This window comes from Cololabis saira, chromosome 4, assembly GCF_033807715.1.
Source record: "Cololabis saira isolate AMF1-May2022 chromosome 4, fColSai1.1, whole genome shotgun sequence".
In the NCBI taxonomy this organism is placed as follows: domain Eukaryota; kingdom Metazoa; phylum Chordata; class Actinopteri; order Beloniformes; family Belonidae; genus Cololabis; species Cololabis saira.
The window spans coordinates 50,474,964-50,498,664 of record NC_084590.1 but is presented as its reverse complement, the minus strand read 5'-3'; the positions used below and the strand labels follow the sequence as shown (position 1 = coordinate 50,498,664).

At 45.7% G+C, this 23,701-nt stretch overlaps 1 protein-coding gene across 4 annotated transcripts in view; it reads left to right on the top strand.

Moving 5' to 3' along the window:
• Positions 1–1,776: 1,776 nt before the first annotated feature.
• The window catches only part of col4a4 (collagen, type IV, alpha 4), a 110,014-nt gene continuing 88,089 nt past the window's right edge, over positions 1,777–23,701 (top strand). The window contains exons 1-3 of one of the 4 annotated variants that reach the window (XM_061720042.1): positions 1,777–1,881; positions 19,752–19,885; positions 19,966–20,005. In XM_061720042.1, coding sequence (XP_061576026.1) covers positions 19,833–19,885; positions 19,966–20,005 — 93 coding nt within the window. In that variant the 5' untranslated portion in view covers positions 1,777–1,881; positions 19,752–19,832. Of the gene's footprint in view, positions 1,885–19,751; positions 19,886–19,965; positions 20,006–23,701 lie in introns of all 4 variants that reach the window. The other 3 variants (XM_061720043.1, XM_061720045.1, XM_061720044.1) reach the window with 3 other exon arrangements.

Genomic DNA, 23,701 nt, shown 5'->3' with positions numbered 1-23,701 from the left:
GATGGATGGATGATGGATGGATGATGGATGGATGGATGGATGATGGATGGATGATGGATGATGGATGGATGATGGATGGATGGATGATGGATGGATGATGGATGATGGATGATGGATGGATGGATGGATGATGGATGGATGATGGATGGATGGATGGATGATGGATGATGGATGATGGATGGATGATGGATGGATGGATGGATGGATGGATGATGGATGGATGGATGATGGATGGATGATGGGATGATGGATGGATGGATGGATGGATGATGGATGGATGATGGATGATGGATGGATGATGGATGGATGATGGATGGATGGATGGATGATGGATGGATGGATGATGGATGATGGATGGATGATGGATGGATGATGGATGATGGATGGATGGATGGATGGATGATGGATGGATGATGGATGGATGGATGGATGATGGATGGATGGATGGATGGATGATGGATGATGGATGGATGGATGGATGGATGATGGATGGATGATGGATGGATGATGGATGATGGATGGATGATGGATGGATGATGGATGGATGATGGATGGATGGATGATGGATGGATGGATGATGGATGGATGGATGATGGATGGATGATGGATGATGGATGATGGATGGATGATGGATGGATGGATGGATGGATGGATGATGGATGGATGGATGATGGATGATGGATGGATGATGGATGGATGATGGATGGATGATGGATGGATGATGGATGGATGGATGGATGATGGATGATGGATGATGGATGATGGATGGATGATGGATGGATGATGGATGATGGATGGATGGATGGATGGATGGGATGATGGATGGATGGATGGATGATGGATGGATGATGGATGGATGGATGGATGATGGATGGATGGATGATGGATGGATGATGGATGGATGATGGATGATGGATGATGGATGGATGGATGGATGGATGATGGATGGATGGATGGATGGATGATGGATGGATGGATGATGGATGGATGATGGATGGATGATGGATGGATGGATGGATGGATGGATGGATGGATGGATGATGGATGGATGGATGGATGATGGATGGATGGATGGATGATGGATGATGGATGGATGATGGATGATGGATGATGGATGGATGATGGATGGATGATGGATGATGGATGATGGATGGATGATGGATGATGGATGGATGATGGATGGATGGATGGATGGATGGATGGATGGATGGATGATGGATGGATGGATGGATGATGGATGATGGATGGATGATGGATGATGGATGATGGATGGATGATGGATGGATGATGGATGATGGATGGATGATGGATGATGGATGGATGATGGATGATGGATGATGAATGGATGATGGATGGATGATGGATGGATGGATGGATGATGGATGGATGATGGATGGATGATGGATGGATGATGGATGATGGATGATGGATGGATGATGGATGGATGATGGATGGATGGATGGATGGATGGATGATGGATGGATGGATGGATGGATGGATGATGGATGATGGATGGATGATGGATGGATGATGGATGGATGATGGATGGATGGATGGATGGATGGATGGATGGATGGATGGATGATGGATGGATGGATGGATGATGGATGATGGATGGATGATGGATGGATGATTTCATCAAATGAGTCACGTGTGTTTTACGGGTCACGTGACTCCTGTCTTTATTCCGGGGCTTTTATTTTGTCGGGCCCGCACCGGAAGCGGCAGCGCGCAGCGCGGCAGCTTGACGCGCGTCCCCGTCACAGCAGCCGCTGCTGCAGGATCCGAACCAGCAGCTGATCCTCACTGACGCTGCGCTGCTGAGCCTGATACCTGCCGACCCCAGCCCGTACCTGTCCAGGTGAGACAGGTGAGACCCCCCAGGTAAGACCCGACCCCCCTCCGGCCGCGGGGGCGCGCCGCGGGCACGCGCAGGGCTTTATACCTGCAAATCACCTGTTAATTACCGGCTTAGAATTAGAGTCTGACGTCACCGGGGATCGATAAACGAGGCGCTGATGGTTTATTGGTTGTGGGGGGTTCGAGTCCAGGTCCGGGTCCTGGTCCAAGCCCGGGTCCTGGTCCAGAACCTCCTCAAAGTTCAGCCCAGAAACTGAAGTTTGAGGAGAAGTTTCTACTGAAAACTCTGAGTAAAAAGTACTTTCACGGTAAAAGCTGCAGGTAGGAGGTCTGGACTGGATCAGAACCAGAACCAGGGGGGTCCAGGGGGTCCAGGGGGTCTAGGGGTCCAGGGGGGTCCGAGGAACCCGCCCCGGGCCCCGGTTTCTGGATCAGAACCGAAGGGGTTTGAATGTTTGTGCAGAAAATCATTAAAATGATCAGAAGATCCACCTGGGACCGCTAAGCCCCGGGTCTTACCTGTCAGGTTCTGGGCCCCGGGTCTTACCTGTGAGGCTCTGGGCCCCGAGTCTTACCTGTCAGGCTCTGGGCCCCGGGTCTTACCTGTCAGGCTCTGGGCCCCGGGTCTTACCTGCCAGGCTCTGGGCCCCGGGTCTTACCTGCCAGGCTCTGGGCCCCGGGTCTTACCTGCCAGGCTCTGGGCCCCGGGTCTTACCTGCCAGGCTCTGGGCCCTGGGTCTTACCTGTCAGGCTCTGGGCCCTAGGTCTTACCTGTGAGGCTCTGGGCCCCGGGTCTTACCTGTCAGGCTCTGGGCCCCGGGTCTTACCTGCCAGACTCTGGGCCCCGAGTCTTACCTGCCAGGTTCTGGGCCCCGGGTCTTACCTGTCAGGCTCTGGGCCCCGGGTCTTACCTGCCAGGCTCTGGGCCCCGGGTCTTACCTGCCAGGCTCTGGGCCCCGGGTCTTACCTGCCAGGCTCTGGGCCCCGGGTCTTACCTGCCAGGCTCTGGGCCCTGGGTCTTACCTGTTGGCTCTGGGCCCCGGGTCTTACCTGCCAGGCTTTGGGCCCCGGGTCTTACCTATTACTCTGGGCCCCGAGTCTTACCTGTCAGGCTCTGGGCCCCGGGTCTTACCTGCCAGGCTCTGGGCCCTAGGTCTTACCTGCCAGGCTCTGGGCCCCGGGTCTTACCTGCCAGGTTCTGGGCCCCGGGTCTTACCTGTCAGGCTCTGGGCCCTAGGTCTTACCTGCCATGCTCTGGGCCCCGGGTTTTACCTGTCAGGCTCTGGGCCCCGAGTCTTACCTGTCAGGCTCGGTTCTGATGAATGGATGAATGGATGAATGGATGAATGGATGAATGGATGAATGGATGAATGGAGCAGGTCTTTGAGTGACAGCCGGAACTCTTTTGGTGACTCGACTTCTGAGATAAATAAGTTTATTTTTAAATGTGGGAAGGTTCCGCGGTGTCGGGTGATCAATACCTTCGTCAATATCACTGGTACCGACGCGGTACGGTCCAGATCCAGACCTGCAGGTCCTTTGAAGGTCTGGAGGGTGTTGAAGTAGGAATGGGCGATATTTTACCGTTCACGATAAACCGTCAAAAAAATTCCCCACGGTAAGAATTTGTATCTCACTGTAAAAATGATAAATTCCTGTTAATTATGTTTTTGTGTAAAACTGATTTATGATTCTGTGTTTAATCCACGCACAACGGGAAGGAAGGAAGGAAGGAAGGAAGGAAGGAAGGAAGGAAGGAAGGAAGGAAGGAAGGAAGGAAGGAAGGAAGGAAGGAAGGAAGGAAGGAAGGAAGGAAGGAAGGAAGGAAGGAAGGAAGGAAGGAAGGAAGGAAGGAAGGAAGGAAGGAAGGAAGGAAGGAAGGAAGGAAGGAAGGAAGGAAGGAAGGAAGGAAGGAAGGAAGGATAAATTCCCGTTGATGAGGTTTTTGTGTAACAAACATGGTGGATCTGAGAGAGAGATAGATTTATAGTTACAAAGCTGGAGTTGAATTGGTATTTTTTTATCGTTATCGGGATAAATGTCAGAAATTATCGTGATACATTTTTTAGTCCATACCGCCCATGACTAGTGTTGGAGGTCTGGAGGTCTGGAGGGGGTTGGAGGTCTGGAGGTCTGGAGGGGGTTGGAGGTCTGGAGGGGGTTGGAGGTCTGGAGGGGGTTGGGGGTCTGGAGGGGGTTGGAGGTCTGGAGGGGGTTGGAGGTCTGGAGGGGGTTGGAGGTCTGGAGGTCTGGAGGGTGTTGGAGGTCTGGAGGGGGTTGGAGGTCTGGAGGGGGTTGGAGGTCTGGAGGGTGTTGGAGGTCTGGAGGGGGTTGGAGGTCTGGAGGGGGTTGGAGGTCTGGAGGTCTGGAGGGGGTTGGAGGTCTGGAGGGGGTTGGGGGTCTGGAGGGGGTTGGAGGTCTGGAGGGGGTTGGAGGTCTGGAGGTCTGGAGGGGGTTGGAGGTCTGGAGGGGGTTGGAGGTCTGGAGGGTGTTGGAGGTCTGGAGGGGGTTGGAGGTCTGGAGGGGGTTGGGGGTCTGGAGGGGGTTGGAGGTCTGGAGGGGTTGGAGGTCTGGAGGGGGTTGGGGGTCTGGAGGGGGTTGGAGGTCTGGAGGGGGTTGGAGGTCTGGAGGTCTGGAGGGGGTTGGAGGTCTGGAGGGGGTTGGAGGTCTGGAGGTCTGGAGGGGGTTGGAGGTCTGGAGGGGTTTTTGCTCGTTTTCGTGGTTGTTTTGGTTTCTACTCGTTTTTTACGTCATTTTGGTTTCTGGTTCCTACTCGTCTCCGCGGTTGTTTTGTTCTCTACCCGTCTTTTTGGTTGTTTTTGTTTCTACTAGTGATGCACCGAAATGAAAATTTGTGGCCGAAACCGAAAATAATAATAAACACTTGGCCGAATACCGAACAATACCGAACATGGTTCTTCAGCAGTTTTTCATTTATTTTGCCAATTTTTTCACCATTGCATAAATCAAATAAACTTGATTTAGGCTTTTCAAAGAAATTTTTTTTACAAAATTACAAGGTATAAAATATTTATTGAACATAAAAAATTTTAATTTTTTTAATTTCCAGCATTATGTTGTTTTGGTTCCACCTCCTGGTGAATGTTGGTAAAATTCTTATGTGGTTACGTTTGTGGTGCAACCGTTACGGCGCGGCCAGTCTATTTCCTTATTTTACAACGCCGTTATTAATTGTTCGTTTTTTTTCCCACTTATTCCACTGAACACCAAAAGTGTTTTTTTGCCATTTTCGGCCGAACAATTTCGGTTACCGAACAATCGGTGCATCACTAGTTTCTACTTGTTTTCCTGGCCATTTTGGTTCCTCCTCGTCTTCGCGGTCGTTTCTATCTCTGCCGGCTCATCTGACCTACTTTCCAACACCAACACTAAACTTCACACAGGGGCCCCTGACCCGTTGGGCCCCCAGGGCCCCCGGGTCTGAGCCCGGTGTGATCCAGTAATCCGGCCAGACAAAGGGCCGGGCTGGTGTTGATGGAAGACAGTCCGGCTGGAATACCCACTATTTCTACTTTTATCAATTATTTCATCTGCGTTTGTGCATGTGAGACGTTTGCAAGTGCTTGAAATGTTTGAACGGAGAGAGAACGACTTGATTTAAAGTAGAGAGGAATAAGAGATCCAACAATCGTCCTTGATCAGCGGCCGACCCGGTGCAGGTTGGTCGGAGGTTTCTGTTACGGTTCTGGGAACCTGGACCACCGGCTCCACTGGCCTTTACGTACCGGCCCAAGGAGCAGAGGGAAACCCGGGACGTGGGGGTCCAACATACATGAGGCCGGCGTCCCGGAACCCAAGTCTGACCCACGTCGTCCGTGAAACGAGACGGAAGGAAACAATCAAGTTAACTGGCTCATATTGAAGTTTCCGGCTCCCGTTGGTAGCCGAGCAGCTATGAAGAGACAGATCTCCTGGTGGATCTGGTGGTTCCTTATCTCCTCTAGATCTTTTTAATTCTCTCCTAGATCTGGTGGTTCCTTATCTCATTTAGATCTTTTTAATTCTCTCCTGGTAGATCTGGTGGTTCCTTATCTCCTCTAGATCTTTTTAATTCTCTCCTGGTAGATCTGGTGGTTCCTTATCTCCTCTAGATCTTTTTAATTCTCTCCTGGTGGATCTGGTGGTTCCTTATCTCCTCTAGATCTTTTTAATTCTCTCCTGGTAGATCTGGTGGTTCCTTATCTCCTCTAGATCTTTTTAATTCTCTCCTGGTGGATCTGGTGGTTCCTTATCTCCTCTAGATCTTTTTAATTCTCTCCTGGTAGATCTGGTGGTTCCTTATCTCCTCTAGATCTTTTTAATTCTCTCCTGGTAGATCTGGTGGTTCCTTATCTCCTCTAGATCTTTTTAATTCTCTCCTCAGCACCAGGTTTATGAACATCTGCACCTCAGAGTTGGATCACCAAACAGACTTCTGCTGCCGTTTCTGCTGGAATAAAATGAACCAGAATCTCCGTCAGAGTCTCTTTCTCTGATGTCACTTCCTGACTCAGACGTCTGACTCCAACCCCCCGACCAATCGGTGGCCTGGAGTGTGATGACATCAGATACTTAGAACCTCAGCAGAATAGTGACAGAAAAGTATCTACTCGGCACGTTAGAGCCCTGGTGGAAAAGGACCAAACCGAGTGGAGGAGACGAGTAGGTGCTGGTGGAAAAGTTCCAAAAGTGGATCCCGGATAACCAGCTGTTCTGGTTATTTCAGGGAGGCATAGATGGATGGATGGATTATTGATGGAAGGATGGATTATTGATGGAAGGATGGATTATTGATGGAAGGAGGGATTATTGATGGAGGGATGGATTATTGATGGAAGGATGGATTATTGATGGAAGGATGGATTATTGATGGAGGGATGGATTATTGATGGAAGGATGGATTATTGATGGAAGGATGGATTATTGATGGATGGAGGGATTATTGATGGAAGGAGGGATTATTGATGGATGGATGGATTATTGATGGAAGGATGGATTATTGATGGAAGGAGGGATTATTGATGGAGGGATGGATTATTGATGGAAGGATGGATTATTGATGGAAGGATGGATTATTGATGGAAGGATGGATTATTGATGGAAGGATGGATTATTGATGGATGGAGGGATTATTGATGGAAGGAGGGATTATTGATGGAAGGATGGATTATTGATGGATGGATGGATTATTGATGGAAGGAGGGATTATTGATGGATGGATGGATTATTGATGGAAGGAGGGATTATTGATGGAAGGATGGATTATTGATGGAAGGAGGGATTATTGATGGAAGGATGGATGGATTGTTGATGGAGGGATGGATGGATGATGGATGGATTATTGATGGATGGATGGATTATTGATGGAGGGATGGATTATTGATGGAGGGATGGATTATTGATGGAAGGATGGATTATTGATGGAAGGATGGATGGATTATTGATGGAAGGATGGATTATTGATGGAAGGATGGAAGGAAGGATGGATTATTGATGGAAGGATGGAAGGAAGGATGGATTATTGATGGAAGGATGGATTATTGATGGAAGGATGGATTATTGATGGATGGATGGATTATTGATGGAAGGATGGATTATTGATGGAAGGATGGAAGGAAGGATGGATTATTGATGGAAGGATGGAAGGAAGGATGGATTATTGATGGAAGGATGGATTATTGATGGAAGGAGGGATTATTGATGGAAGGATGGATTATTGATGGAAGGATGGATTATTGATGGAAGGATGGATTATTGATGGAAGGATGGAAGGAAGGATGGATTATTGATGGAAGGATGGATTATTGATGGAAGGATGGAAGGAAGGATGGATTATTGATGGAAGGATGGATTATTGATGGAAGGAGGGATTATTGATGGAAGGAGGGATTATTGATGGAAGGATGGATTATTGATGGATGGATGGATTATTGATGGAAGGATGGATTATTGATGGAAGGATGGATTATTGATGGATGGATGGATTATTGATGGATGGATGGATTATTGATGGAAGGATGGATTATTGATGGATGGATGGATGGATTATTGATGGAAGGATGGATTATTGATGGAAGGATGGATTATTGATGGAAGGAGGGATTATTGATGGAAGGAGGGATTATTGATGGAAGGAGGGATTATTGATGGAAGGATGGAAGGAAGGATGGATTATTGATGGAAGGATGGAAGGAAGGATGGATTATTGATGGAAGGATGGATTATTGATGGAAGGATTATTGATGGAAGGATGGATTATTGATGGAAGGATGGATTATTGATGGAAGGATGGATTATTGATGGAAGGATGGATTATTGATGGATGGATGGATTATTGATGGAAGGATGGATTATTGATGGAAGGAGGGATTATTGATGGAAGGATGGATTATTGATGGATGGATGGATTATTGATGGAAGGATGGATTATTGATGGAAGGATGGATTATTGATGGATGGATGGATTATTGATGGAAGGATGGATTATTGATGGAAGGATGGATTATTGATGGATGGATGGATTATTGATGGAAGGATGGATTATTGATGGAAGGATGGATTATTGATGGATGGATGGATTATTGATGGATGGATGGATTATTGATGGAAGGATGGATTATTGATGGAAGGAGGGATTATTGATGGAAGGATGGATTATTGATGGATGGATGGATTATTGATGGATGGATTATTGATGGGTGGATTATTGATGGAAGGATGGATTATTGATGGAAGGAGGGATTATTGATGGAAGGATGGAAGGAAGGATGGATTATTGATGGAAGGATGGAAGGAAGGATGGATTATTGATGGAAGGATGGATTATTGATGGAAGGATGGAAGGAAGGATGGATTATTGATGGAAGGATGGATTATTGAGGGAAGGATGGATTATTGATGGATGGATGGATTATTGATGGATGGATGGATTATTGATGGATGGATTATTGATGGAAGGATGGATTATTGATGGAAGGAGGGATTATTGATGGAAGGATGGAAGGAAGGATGGATTATTGATGGAAGGAGGGATTATTGATGGATGGATGGATTATTGATGGATGGATGGATTATTGATGGAAGGATGGATTATTGATGGAAGGATGGATTATTGATGGATGGATGGATTATTGATGGATGGATGGATTATTGATGGATGGATGGATTATTGATGGATGGATGGATTATTGATGGATGGATGGATTATTGATGGAAGGATGGATTATTGAGGGAAGGATGGATTATTGATGGATGGATGGATTATTGATGGAAGGATGGATTATTGATGGAAGGATGGATTATTGATGGATGGATGGATTATTGATGGATGGATGGATTATTGATGGAAGGATGGATTATTGATGGATGGATGGATTATTGATGGAAGGATGGAAGGAAGGATGGATTATTGATGGAAGGATGGATTATTGATGGATGGATGGATTATTGATGGAAGGATGGATTATTGATGGAAGGATGGATTATTGATGGATGGATGGAAGGAAGGATGGATTATTGATGGAAGGATGGATTATTGATGGATGGATGGAAGGAAGGATGGATTATTGATGGAAGGATGGATTATTGATGGATGGATGGAAGGAAGGATGGATTATTGATGGATGGATGGATTATTGATGGAAGGATGGATTATTGATGGATGGATGGAAGGAAGGATGGATTATTGATGGAAGGATGGATTATTGATGGAAGGATGGATTATTGATGGAGGGATGGATTATTGATGGAGGGATGGATTATTGATGGAAGGAGGGATTATTGATGGATGGATTATTGATGGAAGGAGGGATTATTGATGGAAGGATGGATTATTGATGGAAGGATGGATTATTGATGGATGGATTATTGATGGATGGATGGATTATTGATGGAAGGAGGGATTATTGATGGAAGGATGGATTATTGATGGAAGGATGGATTATTGATGGAAGGATGGAAGGAAGGATGGATTATTGATGGATGGATGGAAGGAAGGATGGATTATTGATGGAAGGATGGAAGGAAGGATGGATTATTGATGGATGGATGGATTATTGATGGATGGATGGATTATTGATGGATGGATGGAAGGAAGGATGGATTATTGATGGAAGGATGGAAGGAAGGAGGGATTATTGATGGATGGATGGATTATTGATGGATGGATGGATTATTGATGGATGGATGGATTATTGATGGAAGGATGGATTATTGATGGATGGATGGAAGGAAGGATGGATTATTGATGGAAGGATGGAAGGAAGGAGGGATTATTGATGGATGGATGGATTATTGATGGAAGGATGGATTATTGATGGAAGGAGGGATTATTGATGGATGGATGGATTATTGATGGAAGGATGGATTATTGATGGAAGGAGGGGTTATTGATGGAAGGATGGATTATTGATGGAAGGAGGGATTATTGATGGAAGGAGGGATTATTGATGGAAGGAGGGATTATTGATGGAAGGATGGATTATTGATGGAAGGAAGGATTATTGATGGAAGGAGGGATTATTGATGGAAGGAGGGATTATTGATGGAAGGATGGATTATTTATGGATGGATGGATTATTGATGGAAGGATGGATTATTGATGGAAGGATGGATTATTGATGGAAGGAGGGATTATTGATGGATGGATGGATTATTGAAGGAAGGATGGATTATTGATGGATGGATGGATTATTGATGGAAGGATGGATTATTGATGGATGGATGGATGATGGATGGATGGATTATTGATGGAAGGATGGATTATTGATGGATGGATGGATTATTGATGGAAGGAGGGATTATTGATGGATGGATTATTGATGGAAGGAGGGATTATTGATGGAAGGAGGGATTATTGATGGAAGGAGGGATTATTGATGGATGGATGGATTATTGATGGAAGGAGGGATTATTGATGGATGGATTATTGATGGAAGGAGGGATTATTGATGGAAGGAGGGATTATTGATGGAAGGAGGGATTATTGATGGAAGGATGGATTATTGATGGAAGGAGGGATTATTGATGGATGGATTATTGATGGAAGGATGGATTATTGATGGAAGGATGGATTATTGATGCAAGGAGGGATTATTGATGGATGGATGGATTATTGATGGATGGATGGATGGATTATTGATGGAAGGATGGATTATTGATGGAAGGATGGATTATTGATGGAAGGATGGATTATTGATGGAAGGAGGGATTATTGATGGATGGATGGATTATTGATGGAAGGATGGATTATTGATGGAAGGAGGGATTATTGATGGAAGGATGGATTATTGATGGAAGGATGGATTATTGATGGAAGCATGGATTATTGATGGAAGGAGGGATTATTGATGGATGGATTATTGATGGAAGGAGGGATTATTGATGGATGGATTATTGATGGAAGGATGGATTATTGATGGAAGGATGGATTATTGATGGAAAGATGGATTATTGATGGAAGGAGGGATTATTGATGGATGGATTATTGATGGAAGGATGGATTATTGATGGATGGATGGATTATTGATGGAAGGATGGATTATTGATGGAAGGATGGATTATTGATGGATGGATGGATTATTGATGGATGGATGGATTATTGATGGATGGATGGATTATTGATGGATGGATGATGGATGGATGGATTATTGATGGAAGGGTGATGGATGGAAGGATTATTGATGGATGTATGGATTATTGATGGAAGGATGATGGATGGATGGATTATTGATGGATGGATGGATTATTGATGGATGGATGGATTATTGATGGATGGATGGATTATTGATGGATGGATGATGGATGGATGGATTATTGATGGATGGATGGATTATTGATGGAAGGATGATGGATGGAAGGATGATGGATGGATTGATTATTGATGGAAGGATGGATTATTGATGGATGGATGGATTATTGATGGATGGATGATGGATGGAAGGATTATTGATGGATGGATGGATTATTGATGGAAGGATGATGGATGGATTGATTATTGATGGAAGGAGGGATTATTGATGGAAGGATGATGGATGGATTGATTATTGATGGATGGAGGGATTATTGATGGAAGGATGGATTATTGATGGATGGATTATTGATGGATGGATGGATTATTGATGGAAGGATGGATTATTGATGGATGGATGGATTATTGATGGAGGGATGGATTATTGATGGAAGGATGGATTATTGATGGATGGATGATGGATGGATGGATTATTGATAGAAGGATGGATTATTGATGGAAAGATGGATTATTGATGGATGGATGATGGATGGATTATTGATGGATGGATGATGGATGGATGGATTATTGATGGAAGGATGGATTATTGATGGAAGGAGGGATTATTGATGGAAGGAGGGATTATTGATGGAAGGATGGATTATTGATGGAAGGAGGGATTATTGATGGAAGGATGGATTATTGATGGAAGGATGGATTATTGATGGAAGGATGGATTATTGATGGAAGGAGGGATTATAGATGGAAGGATTATTGATGGAAGGAGGGATTATTGATGGAAGGATGGATTATTGATGGATGGATGGATTATTGATGGATGGATGGATTATTGATGGATGGATGGATTATTGATGGAAGGATGGATTATTGATGGATGGATGGATTATTGATGGATGGATGGATTATTGATGGAAGGATGGATGGATTATTGATGGAAGGATTATTGATGGAAGGAGGGATTATTGATGGAAGGATGGATTATTGATGGATGGATGGATTATTGATGGATGGATGGATTATTCATGGAGGGATGGATTATTGATGGAATGATGGATTATTGATGGATGGATGGATTATTGATGGATGGATTATTGATGGAAGGATGGATTATTGATGGATGGATGGATGGATTATTGATGGATGGATGGATTATTGATGGGTGGATGGATTATTGATGGATGGATGGATTATTGATGGGTGGATGGATTATTGATGGATGGATGGATTATTGATGGAAGGATTATTGATGGATGGATGGATTATTGATGGATGGATGGATTATTGATGGAAGGATGGATTATTGATGGATGGATGGATTATTGATGGAGGGATGGATTATTGATGGAAGGATGGATTATTGATGGATGGATGGATTATTGATGGATGGATGATGGATGGATGGATTATTGATGGAAGGATGATGGATGGAAGGATTATTGATGGATGGATGGATTATTGATGGATGGATGATGGATGGATGGATTATTGATGGAAGGATGGATTATTGATGGATGGATTATTGATGGAAGGATGGATTATTGATGGATGGATGGATTATTGATGGATGGATGGATTATTGATGGATGGATGGATGGATGGATGGATTATTGATGGAAGGATGGATTATTGATGGATGGATGGATGATGGATTATTGATGGATGGATGGATGGATTATTGATGGATGGATGGATTATTGATGGATGGATTATTGATGGAGGGATGGATTATTGATGGAAGGATGGATTATTGATGGATGGATGGATGGATGGATGGATGATGGATGGATGGATTATTGATGAAAGGATGGATTATTGATGGAAGGATGGATTATTGATGGATGGATGGATTATTGATTGATGGATGATGGATGGATGGATTATTGATGGAAGGATGGATTATTGATGGATGGATGATGGATGGATGGATTATTGATGGAAGGATGGATTATTGATGGATGGATTATTGATGGAAGGATGGATTATTGATGGATGGATGATGGATGGATGGATTATTGATGGAAGGATGGATTATTGATGGAAGGATGGATTATTGATGGATGGATGGATTATTGATGGATGGATGGATTATTGATGGATGGATGGATGGATGGATGGATTATTGATGGAAGGATGGATTATTGATGGATGGATGGATGATGGATGGATGATGGATTATTGATGGATGGATGGATGGATGGATTATTGATGGATGGATGGATTATTGATGGATGGATGGATGGATGGATGGATTATTGATGGAAGGATGGATTATGGATGGATGGATGGATGGATGATGGATGGATGATGGATGGATGGATGGATGGACATGATCTTTAGTTTCTCCATTCATCATTATAAGAACCTCCAGAAGACACAGGTGGACGTTCCCACAATGCATTAGGGTTCGGCATGTCACTTCCTGCCAACATGGTGCCGTGCAGAAATAGAAAAGAAGAAAAGGCTTCAGAAGAAGTTTAATGACAGGAAAGCAGAGCAGTTTCTCCTCCTTCCTGTAGCCCAGAGATACGTTAGTGGGTGGCTCATTTCTTTGTTGTAGCCAGATTATTGTACCGCTGGAAACCCGTTTGTTCCCTTTAAACCAGCTTCTCTGTGAGATCCCTGGTTCCCCGGCTCCTTGGTTCCTTGGTTCCTTGGTTCCTTGGTTCCCCGGTTCCTTGGTTCCCTGGTTCCCCGGTTCCCCAGTTCCTTGGTTCCTTGGTTCCCTGGTTCCCCGGTTCCCTGGTTCCCCGGTTCCTTGGTTCCTTGGTTCCTTGGTTCCCCGGTTCCCTGGTTCCTTGGTTCCCCGGTTCCCTGGTTCCTTGGTTCCTCAGTTCCTTGGTTCCCTGGTTCCCTGGTTCCCCGGTTCCTTGGTTCCCTGGTTCCTTGGTTCCCTGGTTCCTTGGTTCCCCGGTTCCTTGGTTCCTTGGTTCCCCGGTTCCGTGGTTCCCTGGTTCCCTGGTTCCTTGGTTCCCTGGTTCCTTGGTTCCTTGGTTCCCTGGTTCCATGGTTCCTTGGTTCCCCGGTTCCCCGGCTCCTTGGTTCCTTGGTTCCTCAGTTCCTTGGTTCCTCAGGCATCTGAAAAAAACGGAAAACGGATCGTTATCCATTATCCGTTATCCGATTTCATTGATGTGTTTGAAAATCAAAATTGTGAATTAAAACAGCGAGTGGAAAACTCTTTTCTCTATTTCCTATTCGTTTACTGAAAACAAGGATTGGACAAATTGAGGGGATTCAATTCAATTCAATTCAATTTTATTTATATAGCGTCTAATACAACAGAGTTGTCTCTAGACGCTTTACAGAGACCCATACCCAGAACATGACCCCCGAGCAGATATTACATAAACAATGGCAGGTAAAAAACTCCCCTAGTGGGAGAAAAACCTTAAGCCAAACAGTGGCAAGGAAAAACTCCCCTTTAGGAGGGAAGAAACCTTGAGCAGGACCAGGCTCATCAGGGGGGACCCTCCTGCCGAGGGCCAGACTGGTGGGTCAGGGACGGCAACAGCACAGCAGGCAGGTGGAAGCAGCAACGGGATGACCGGGGGTGGGGACCACAGGCCAGCACGCAGCTCCCGAAGCTCCGGCCCAATCATCAAGTCCCAGGTTGGGGTGCAGGGTCAGGAAAAGACTTGTGCTCCGTAATGCAAGCTACAAGCCACCCATGGCCACCTGCAGGACAAAAGAGAGAAAAGGGAGGAGAAGGGGGGGGCAGCAACGGGATGACCAGGGGTGGGGACCGCAGGCCAGCACGCAGCTCCCGAAGCTCCGGCCCAATCAGCAAGTCCCAGGTTGGGGTGCAGGGTCGGGGAAAGACTTGTGCTCCGTAATGCAAGCTACAAGCCACCCACGACCACCTGCAGGTTCCGGTGTCCGGCAAAGGATGCTGCAACATGGACAAAAGAGAGAAAAGGGAGGAGAAGGGGGGGCCAGCACAAGAAACCACAGGAGCGACTCTGACACACTAAAGTTTACACTACCTAGAGATTTACCAACACCAGCTAGAGGTTTACTAAACACTAACTATAGGCTTTACTAAACAGAAATGTTTTAAGTTTAGTTTTAAAGGTGGAGGTGGTGTCAGCCTCCTTAACCCAGATTGGAAGTTGGTTCCATAGTAATGGTGCCTGATAGCAGAACGCCCGCCCTCCAAATCTACATTTAGATACTCTAGGAACTACAAGTAAACCTGCACTCTGAGAACGGAGAGCTCTGACAGGAACATAAGGCACTATCAGGTCTTGCAAATAATGCGGAGCTAAGCCGTTTTGGGCTTTATACGCAAGTAATACAATTTTTGATTGCACGGTCAGTGTATCTTTTGGTCATTGGATTTTTCCGTCATGAGTGGGAATCAAAAAACAAAAAACGATTGGTTTATTTGATTTTCCTTTTGAAACAAAAAACAAATATTGAATTACACTGCATTTTTTCTTTTTTTGTGTTAATATGATTTAACAAAGATTCAAAATACGCTTTTATTTTCGTTTTCTATTTCATATAAGAAAAATGAAATCACTAGTCAACAGGAACGAAAAAACTAACCAAAAACAACCGTTTATTCATATTCGTGCACCGGAAGCCTGCATTTACAACCGAGTGAACTTAGTTCTGGATATTTGACAGGCATTCCTGTGACAATTCTCTCCAGGGGAAGTTGTTCTGTACCACCCCGTCCCACTCGAGCCAGCCACTCTAGGCTACTATTCCCCCCACCCTGTGTTTTCTGCGGTGCATTCACACTATACGCGAGGCATGTATTTTACTCGTATTTACTGACATTACGCCCCCAGATGTAGCTACAGTTGTCATAGCAACAGTAGCAACGGGACTGTGGTCATTTGTTGTGGGGATAATGGGCTGACGTCAGTTCTAGAGCTTGTTAAAAGATAGAAAAATGTTCTTTACCACAGGCTGCTGCATGTTAGCATCTCAATATCATGTGAAAGTTCACTCTTCTGATGGATTTGAACTACATGCATTTGCAGCTACAACAATGTCAAGACGGTCATTCATGATTTCCACTGCAGCCTCCATGTTTCTACCGGGAGAAGGGTCGTGAAAAGCACGGAAAAATAATAATTAAAAAAAAAACTAGAATAGGCTACAATATGCCGACAGTCCATTATGCCAAAGGTCGTGCTATAATTGTTACAACGTTTGGGTAGGCTGTGACCTTCATCAGGTTAACTGTCAGACAGTTCATGTAGGTGGAAAAACACGTCACTCATTGTGTCATTCAATCTTCATTCATAAATTCTGGCTCAGGTCTGACACTGAGTGGCCTCAATAGTAAACGGTCACGCAGCGCGCATCAATTACCACTTGAAACAAGAAACACACACAGGAAAAACGCCGAGATAAATATCTATCCATACAAAATAAAGAACAACAGCAACAACAATAATAATACATCTATTAGACCAAAAGGTAAAATGAAATTAACTTAGGCTTTTTTACCCACAAAATGACAAGATGGTGATAAAATGAAAATAATAAACTCTATTGTCATAGAACTTTTCTAAGTTTGCAAGGCACTTCAAAAACAGATTTTTAAAAAAGCACAGATAAAAACAACACAGACAACGAAATATACAGGCCCTAATAGCTTATAAGATAATATAATAGGCTATATTAGGCTATGAATAATTTTATAAATGCACAACGACGTCTGAGTTAAGGAAGTCTGAGAGAGAGAGAGAGAGAGAGAGAGAGAGAGAGAGAATTAGCAGAGCCTACAGACGTTTAAAAGTCCAAACAACAGTATTTACTCACAAGAAGTGATTGTAATCAATTACATAATTTAAAGTAGATTTTTTCTAAATATGATAATACATCTAGGCCTATGCGTGGTCTAATGATCAGCTCCCAACGTAAGACTATATTAAATTCTCTGTGGATTAATGCTCCACCTGCATCAATTGGATCCTCGTCAAAAGGACATGACATGTTCGTAGCCTAATAGTAGTGAAAAGAAAAGTTGTAACACTGATTTTTTTTTTTCTAATCAATGAAAGACGGCATAACTGCCTCAAATGCACACTGACAGAAAAGAGGAGGGAAGGAAAAACGCAGGTGTAATCCACAATTAGTGCACTGAAATGTCAGGAGACCTACGCATCTGGATTAGCCTGTGTCATACAAATATGTGATTAGAATGCAGACAAAAGATCAAAACAAATATGAAACAGAAAAATAATGCAGTTTAATTAATCAAATAAAACATCAAAATTATTGTCCTCCATCTGTAACTTCCGGTGCACGAATATGAATAAACGGTTGTTTTTGGTTCGTTTTTTCGTTCCTGTTGACTAGTGATTTAATTTTTCTTATATGAAATAGAAAATGAAAATAAAACCGTATTTTGAAACTTTGTTAAATCATATTAACACAAAAAAAGAAAAAATGCAGTGTAATTCAATATTTGTTTTTTGTTTTAAAAGGAAAATCAAATAAACCAATCGTTTTTTGTTTTTTGATTCCCACTCATGATGGAAAAATCCAATGACCAAAAGATACACTGACCTTGCACATGCGCAGTAATAAATGAAGAAAGTTGTTTCTGGTTCTTTTGTTGATCAGATTGAAAATTAACAGTTTTAATTTTTTTTAATGTTGAAACAGAAAATAAATCAAATATGAAACATGGGAGTTTAATCTGTAATCTGTCTTCACTCCGTCATGAAACTGCAGTGATGTTGTGACAGTCCGTTCAGCTGCAGCGTCCAATCAATAATCAATAACATGTACTGAACTCTAACATACTGCCCAACCCCTGTTGGAAACAAATAGGAAATAGAAAAAAGAGTTTTCCACTCGCTGTTTTAATTCCCAATTTCGATTTTCAAACACATCAATGAAATCGGATAACGGATAATGGATAACGATCCGTTTTCCGATTTTTATTATCAAAACAAAAGATGGGAAACAGATTATTTTGAATTATATCCCTATAATCCGCGCCGTGGCCTTTGTGGCGCTCGAAACCCGGAGACTGTTGGGGGGGCTGATAAGAGGGAGGAGCCGAGGAGCTTCGCCCAGAGCTGCTCTCAGCCAATGTCCTTGATGTTATCAGGCAGCTCGGTACAGTTCTGAAAACAGGTCCACAGATGTTCCTGGAGAGGGGAGGGTTAGTGGGGGCAGAGTCCCTTGTTTACATTCCACCAGGAAGATTGTGACCAGAGTGATCGGCCAAAGACCGCTCTGTCAAGGCCAGATTATAGAATCAACAATTATATTGCAAAGAATAGCCTCAGTCATTTTCCGTCTGCCTTCAGTCTCTGGTTCATCAATGGCGACTCCAAACAGACAAATTTGTGATCACTTCCCGCCAAGCCGAGCTTCCAACTTCTCCAAGGTCTTATCCATCTTGCCAATGAGCTCAAAGACGCCGCCAGCCTGCGATTCTGTTCGAGAATCACATCCAGCTTACGGCTTTGCTCCCCCAACGTTAAAGTCTGAGTGTTGATCGCCTTGCTTGATCCTTCAGCCACGTCCGGCAGCTCTGAAAGAGCCAAAACAGCTGTCGACGACTTACGCGTTTGTCAATATACTAGGAATCCCCCTCCTCCTATCAGGAGGATGATTAAGAGAAATCCTGCTATCATAAATCCAATTATGAAGCATCTTCAACGTCCTCGACAGACAGAATTTTGAGACACAAAGGCTTCCAGTATTTGTAGGAATCTATTGTGTATCCAGAAAAAAACATCCCATCGGGGCAGGAGGGCTCCCTTACCCCCTGTCTTCTATTCCAAAAATTTGGTCAATTGTGCTGAGAGACCAGTTAATCAATTCCATGATTGTAGAGTTTCGGAGGAGTGAAAAGAAGAGACTCTGAAGACGAGACAAACAAAAGCAGTAGCAGGACAGATAGATAAGGGAGGGAGCAGAGAAGCGTCCGCCTTCGTCGAGAGCCGGAACAATCCATCCATCCATCCATCCATCCACTCACTCATCCGTCCATACATCCATCCATATATCCATCATTCCTCCATCCATCCATCCATGCATTCACTATTCCATCCATCCTCCATCCGACAGTACTAAGGTAGCTGCTAGCTCGTGCTACCTTTGATTGACAGGTGGTGGGCGGGTCCCCGCGGGTCATGTGACCATGTTTTTCCTCCATTGTTTTTACAGGACGACCAACGGCGAGGGAGCTGACGGCCGGAGGCGGAGTCAGACGCCGGAGGCGGAGTCAGACTCGGGAAGGGACACGATGCCGCCTCTCTCCTCCTCCTCCTCCCTCTCCTCCCTGCTCTTCTTATACAGGTGAATAAAAGATGATGATGATGATGATGACATCACCATCACTGATGACATCACCTCACCTGTCTGTCTGTCTCTTCCAGCTGGACCACGATGCTCCTGCTGCCTACAGCGGTTCTGGCGGTGAGTAACTCCCAGTTTCTGGTGGTTCTGGTGGTTCTGCAGCGAGAATTACTCCCCTGTAAAACCCATCAAGTGTTCGGCTCAACATTTACGGAACGATAAAACGTTAAATATTTGGGGATTGATGGAAGTGGGAGTCTCTTCTAGGACGTCAAAATGCTGACTGCATCACCACGGCAACCAGGTTTAGAAACTAATATTCAATTCAATTTTCAATTCAATTTTATTTATATAGCGTCTAATACAACAGATGTCTCTAGACGCTTTCCAGAGATCCAGAACATGAACATAAACATAAACATAAACCCCCGAGCAGTTATTACATAAACAATGGTAGGTAAAAACTCCCCTAGTGGGAGAAAAACCTTAAGCCAAACAGTGGCAAGAAAACCCCCCTTTAGGAGGGAAGAAACCTTGAGCAGGACCAGGTTCATAAGGGGGGACCCTCCTGCTGAAGGCCAGACTGGTGGGTCAGGGACGGCAACAGCACAGCAGGCAGGTGGAAGCAGCAGCGGGATAACCGGGTTTGGGGGGGGGGGGGGCGGGAACACAGGCCGGAACGCAGCTCCCGAGGCTCCGGCCTGCAAACATGCACAAAAGAGAAAAAAGGGGGGCAGCACAAGAAACTAGAGGAACGATGGACAAAAACGATAGCTATGAGATATTTATAATAGATAAAAATGGAAATGGAGAAGAGAGGAAGGGAAGAGGAGAGGAGAAGAAGGGTGAGAGGCACCGCCCAGCGGATCATGTCGGTGCCCCCTGCAGCATAGGCCTATAGCAGCATATCTACCACCAAGCTATATTTGAGACTAACTATTATAGTCTTGTTCTATAGCTGCAACTATGACTACTGACTCTAACACACTAGAGTTTACCCTAACTAGAGATTTACCAACACCAGCTAGAGGTTTACTAAACACTAACTATAGGCTTTACTAAACAGAAATGTTTTAAGTTTAGTTTTAAAGGTGGAGGTGGTGTCAGCCTCCTTAACGCAGATTGGAAGTTGGTTCCATAGTAATGGTGCCTGATAGCAGAACGCCCGCCCTCCAAATCTACATTTAGATACTCTAGGAACTACGAGTAAACCTGCACTCTGAGAACGGAGAGCTCTGCCAGGAACATAAGGCACTATCAGGTCTTGCAAATAATGCGGAGCTAAGCCGTTTTGGGCTTTATACGCAAGTAATAACATTTTAAATTGGATTCTGAATTTTACGGGTAACCAATGGAGCGACGCTAACACTGGAGAGACGTGGTCTCTCCTGCTGATTCCTGTCAGTACTCGTGCTGCTGCATTCTGGATCAGCTGTATAAAGCTCAGATATCATCACAAAGGTGTCAGACCTGCAGGTCTGGACCTGGATCAGGGTCCAGACCTGCAGGTCCTCTACAGACCACTAGGGTCCAGATCCAGACCTGCAGGTCCTCTACAGACCACTAGGGTCCAGATCCAGACCTGCAGGTCCTCTACAGACCACTAGGGTCCAGATCCAGACCTGCAGGTCCTCTACAGACCACTAGGGTCCAGATCCAGACCTGCAGGTCCTCTACAGACCACTAGGGTCCAGATCCAGACCTGCAGGTCCTCTACAGACCACTAGGGTCCAGATCCAGACCTGCAGGTCCTCTACAGACCACTAGGGTCCAGATCCAGACCTGCAGGTCCTCTACAGACCACTAGGGTCCAGATCCAGACCTGCAGGTCCTCTACAGACCACTAGGGTCCAGATCCAGACCTGCAGGTCCTCTACCGACCACTAGGGTCCAGATCCAGACCTGCAGGTCCTCTACAGACCACTAGGGTCCAGATCCAGACCTGCAGGTCCTCTACAGACCACTAGGGTCCAGATCCAGACCTGCAGGTCCTCTACAGACCACTAGGGTCCAGATCCAGACCTGCAGGTCCTCTACAGACCACTAGGGTCCAGATCCAGACCTGCAGGTTTTCTCTGAGCTGCTATCTGGTCCAGTTCTCAGGTTCAGGTTCAGGTTCAGGTCTCCAGATGGATGGGGGGATTAGATCCCGGTCCTCCGATGGGGGAGACGGCAGGAAACGGTTCTTTTCCTCCGTCACGTCGGGGTCGGCGGGTTCAGCGTGTTCCCGAGGTCTGATCGGCCAATCAGGGGCGATGGAGGGATGATAGAGGAGCGGAGGAGGGATGGAGGAGTGGTGGAGGAGTGATGGAGGGGTGATAGAGGGATGGAGGGATGAGACAGCGCTGGGGGGAGGACGGAGAGACTCGGTGGGGGCAGCAGATTAGCAGATAGCTGCATTCCTAGCGATAGCCACGGCTCACTGATAACCGCGTTTACACAACGCTGCAGGAATGTGGCCATTACAACAACACTGCTGCATGCTGGGAAACCGGTACAAGCTGGTAACAAAACACGGGGGGGGGGGCAGCAGGGCCGGGTCCTGGTTTGGGATCTGGGGGGGGGGCAGCAGGGCCCGGTCCTGGTCTGGGATCTGGGGGGGGGCAGCAGGGCCCGGTCCTGGTCTGGGATCAGGGCCCGGTCCTGGTCTGGGATCAGGGCCCGGTCCTGGTCTGGGATCAGGGCCCGGTCCTGGTCTGGGATCAGGGCCGGGTCCTGGTCCGGTCCGTCGTAAAACCAGACCAGAACGGTTCCCGGTCCTGGTTCTGAAGTCCACGAAGGCTCTGGATGTGACTGAGGAGTCTGAAGATGCTGAAGATGCTGAGGATGTTGGAGATGCTGAAGGTGACACCACCTCCACCTTTAAAGGAGCTTGAGGCAGGAATGAGGCAGGATTTATGAAAAACATTCGTATACATTTTAAGTTTTCTAGTAATAATGTCAGATGAAGCGTTCCAAACCCAAAAGAATGATTCCTCTAGTGTATCTCTCCTTTGCCTTGAACAGGCTGTTGCTGCAAAATGCGCTGCAATTCGGTCCCGATTTTCCCGCGCTGTCCTGCGGATGTGACGTCACATGACGCTGCATGTGCGTTCTCCCCGTTCTCCCGTGCCGGCTTCACTGTTGGCTGCAGTACCCCCGACGGCCGTCGTGGTGAAGGGTGGCGCTAGAGAGTCTCATTTCTTAAAAGGAGCCTCATGCTCCTTTAAAACTAAACTTAAAACATTTCTGTTTAGTAAAGCCTATAGTTAGTGTTTAGTAAACCTCTAGCTGGTGTTGGTAAATCTCTAGGTAGTGTAAACTCTAGTGTGTTAGAGTCGCTCCTGTAGTTTCTTGTGCTGCCCCCCCCCCCCCCCCCCCCCCCCCCCCCCCTTTTCTTTTCTCTTTTCTCTTTTGTACATGGTGCAGCATCCTCTGCCTGTGGTGAAGAGCATCTCTGAAAGCAAAACACCGGATCCTGCAGCGTGGGAGTGAGAGGGGCAGGGTAACGGCCCGGTCAGGCGGGGGAGAAGGTTCGTCCCTCAAGACTCCTCTCCCTGGCCCTGCCCCTTCTCAACCTTTCCCCGACCCTGCACCCCAACCTAGGACTTGCTGATTGGGCCGGAGCTTCAGGAGCTGCGTGCTGGCCTGCGGTCCCCACCCCCGGTCATCCCGTTGCTGCTTCCACCTGCCTGCTGTGCTGCTGCCGTCCCCGACCCCCAGTCTGTCCTTCGGCAGGAGGGTCCCCCCTTATGGTCCAGGTCCTGGTCCAGGTTTCTTCCCTCCTAAAGGGGAGTTTTTCTTGCCACTGTTTGGCTTAAGGTTTTTCTCCCACTA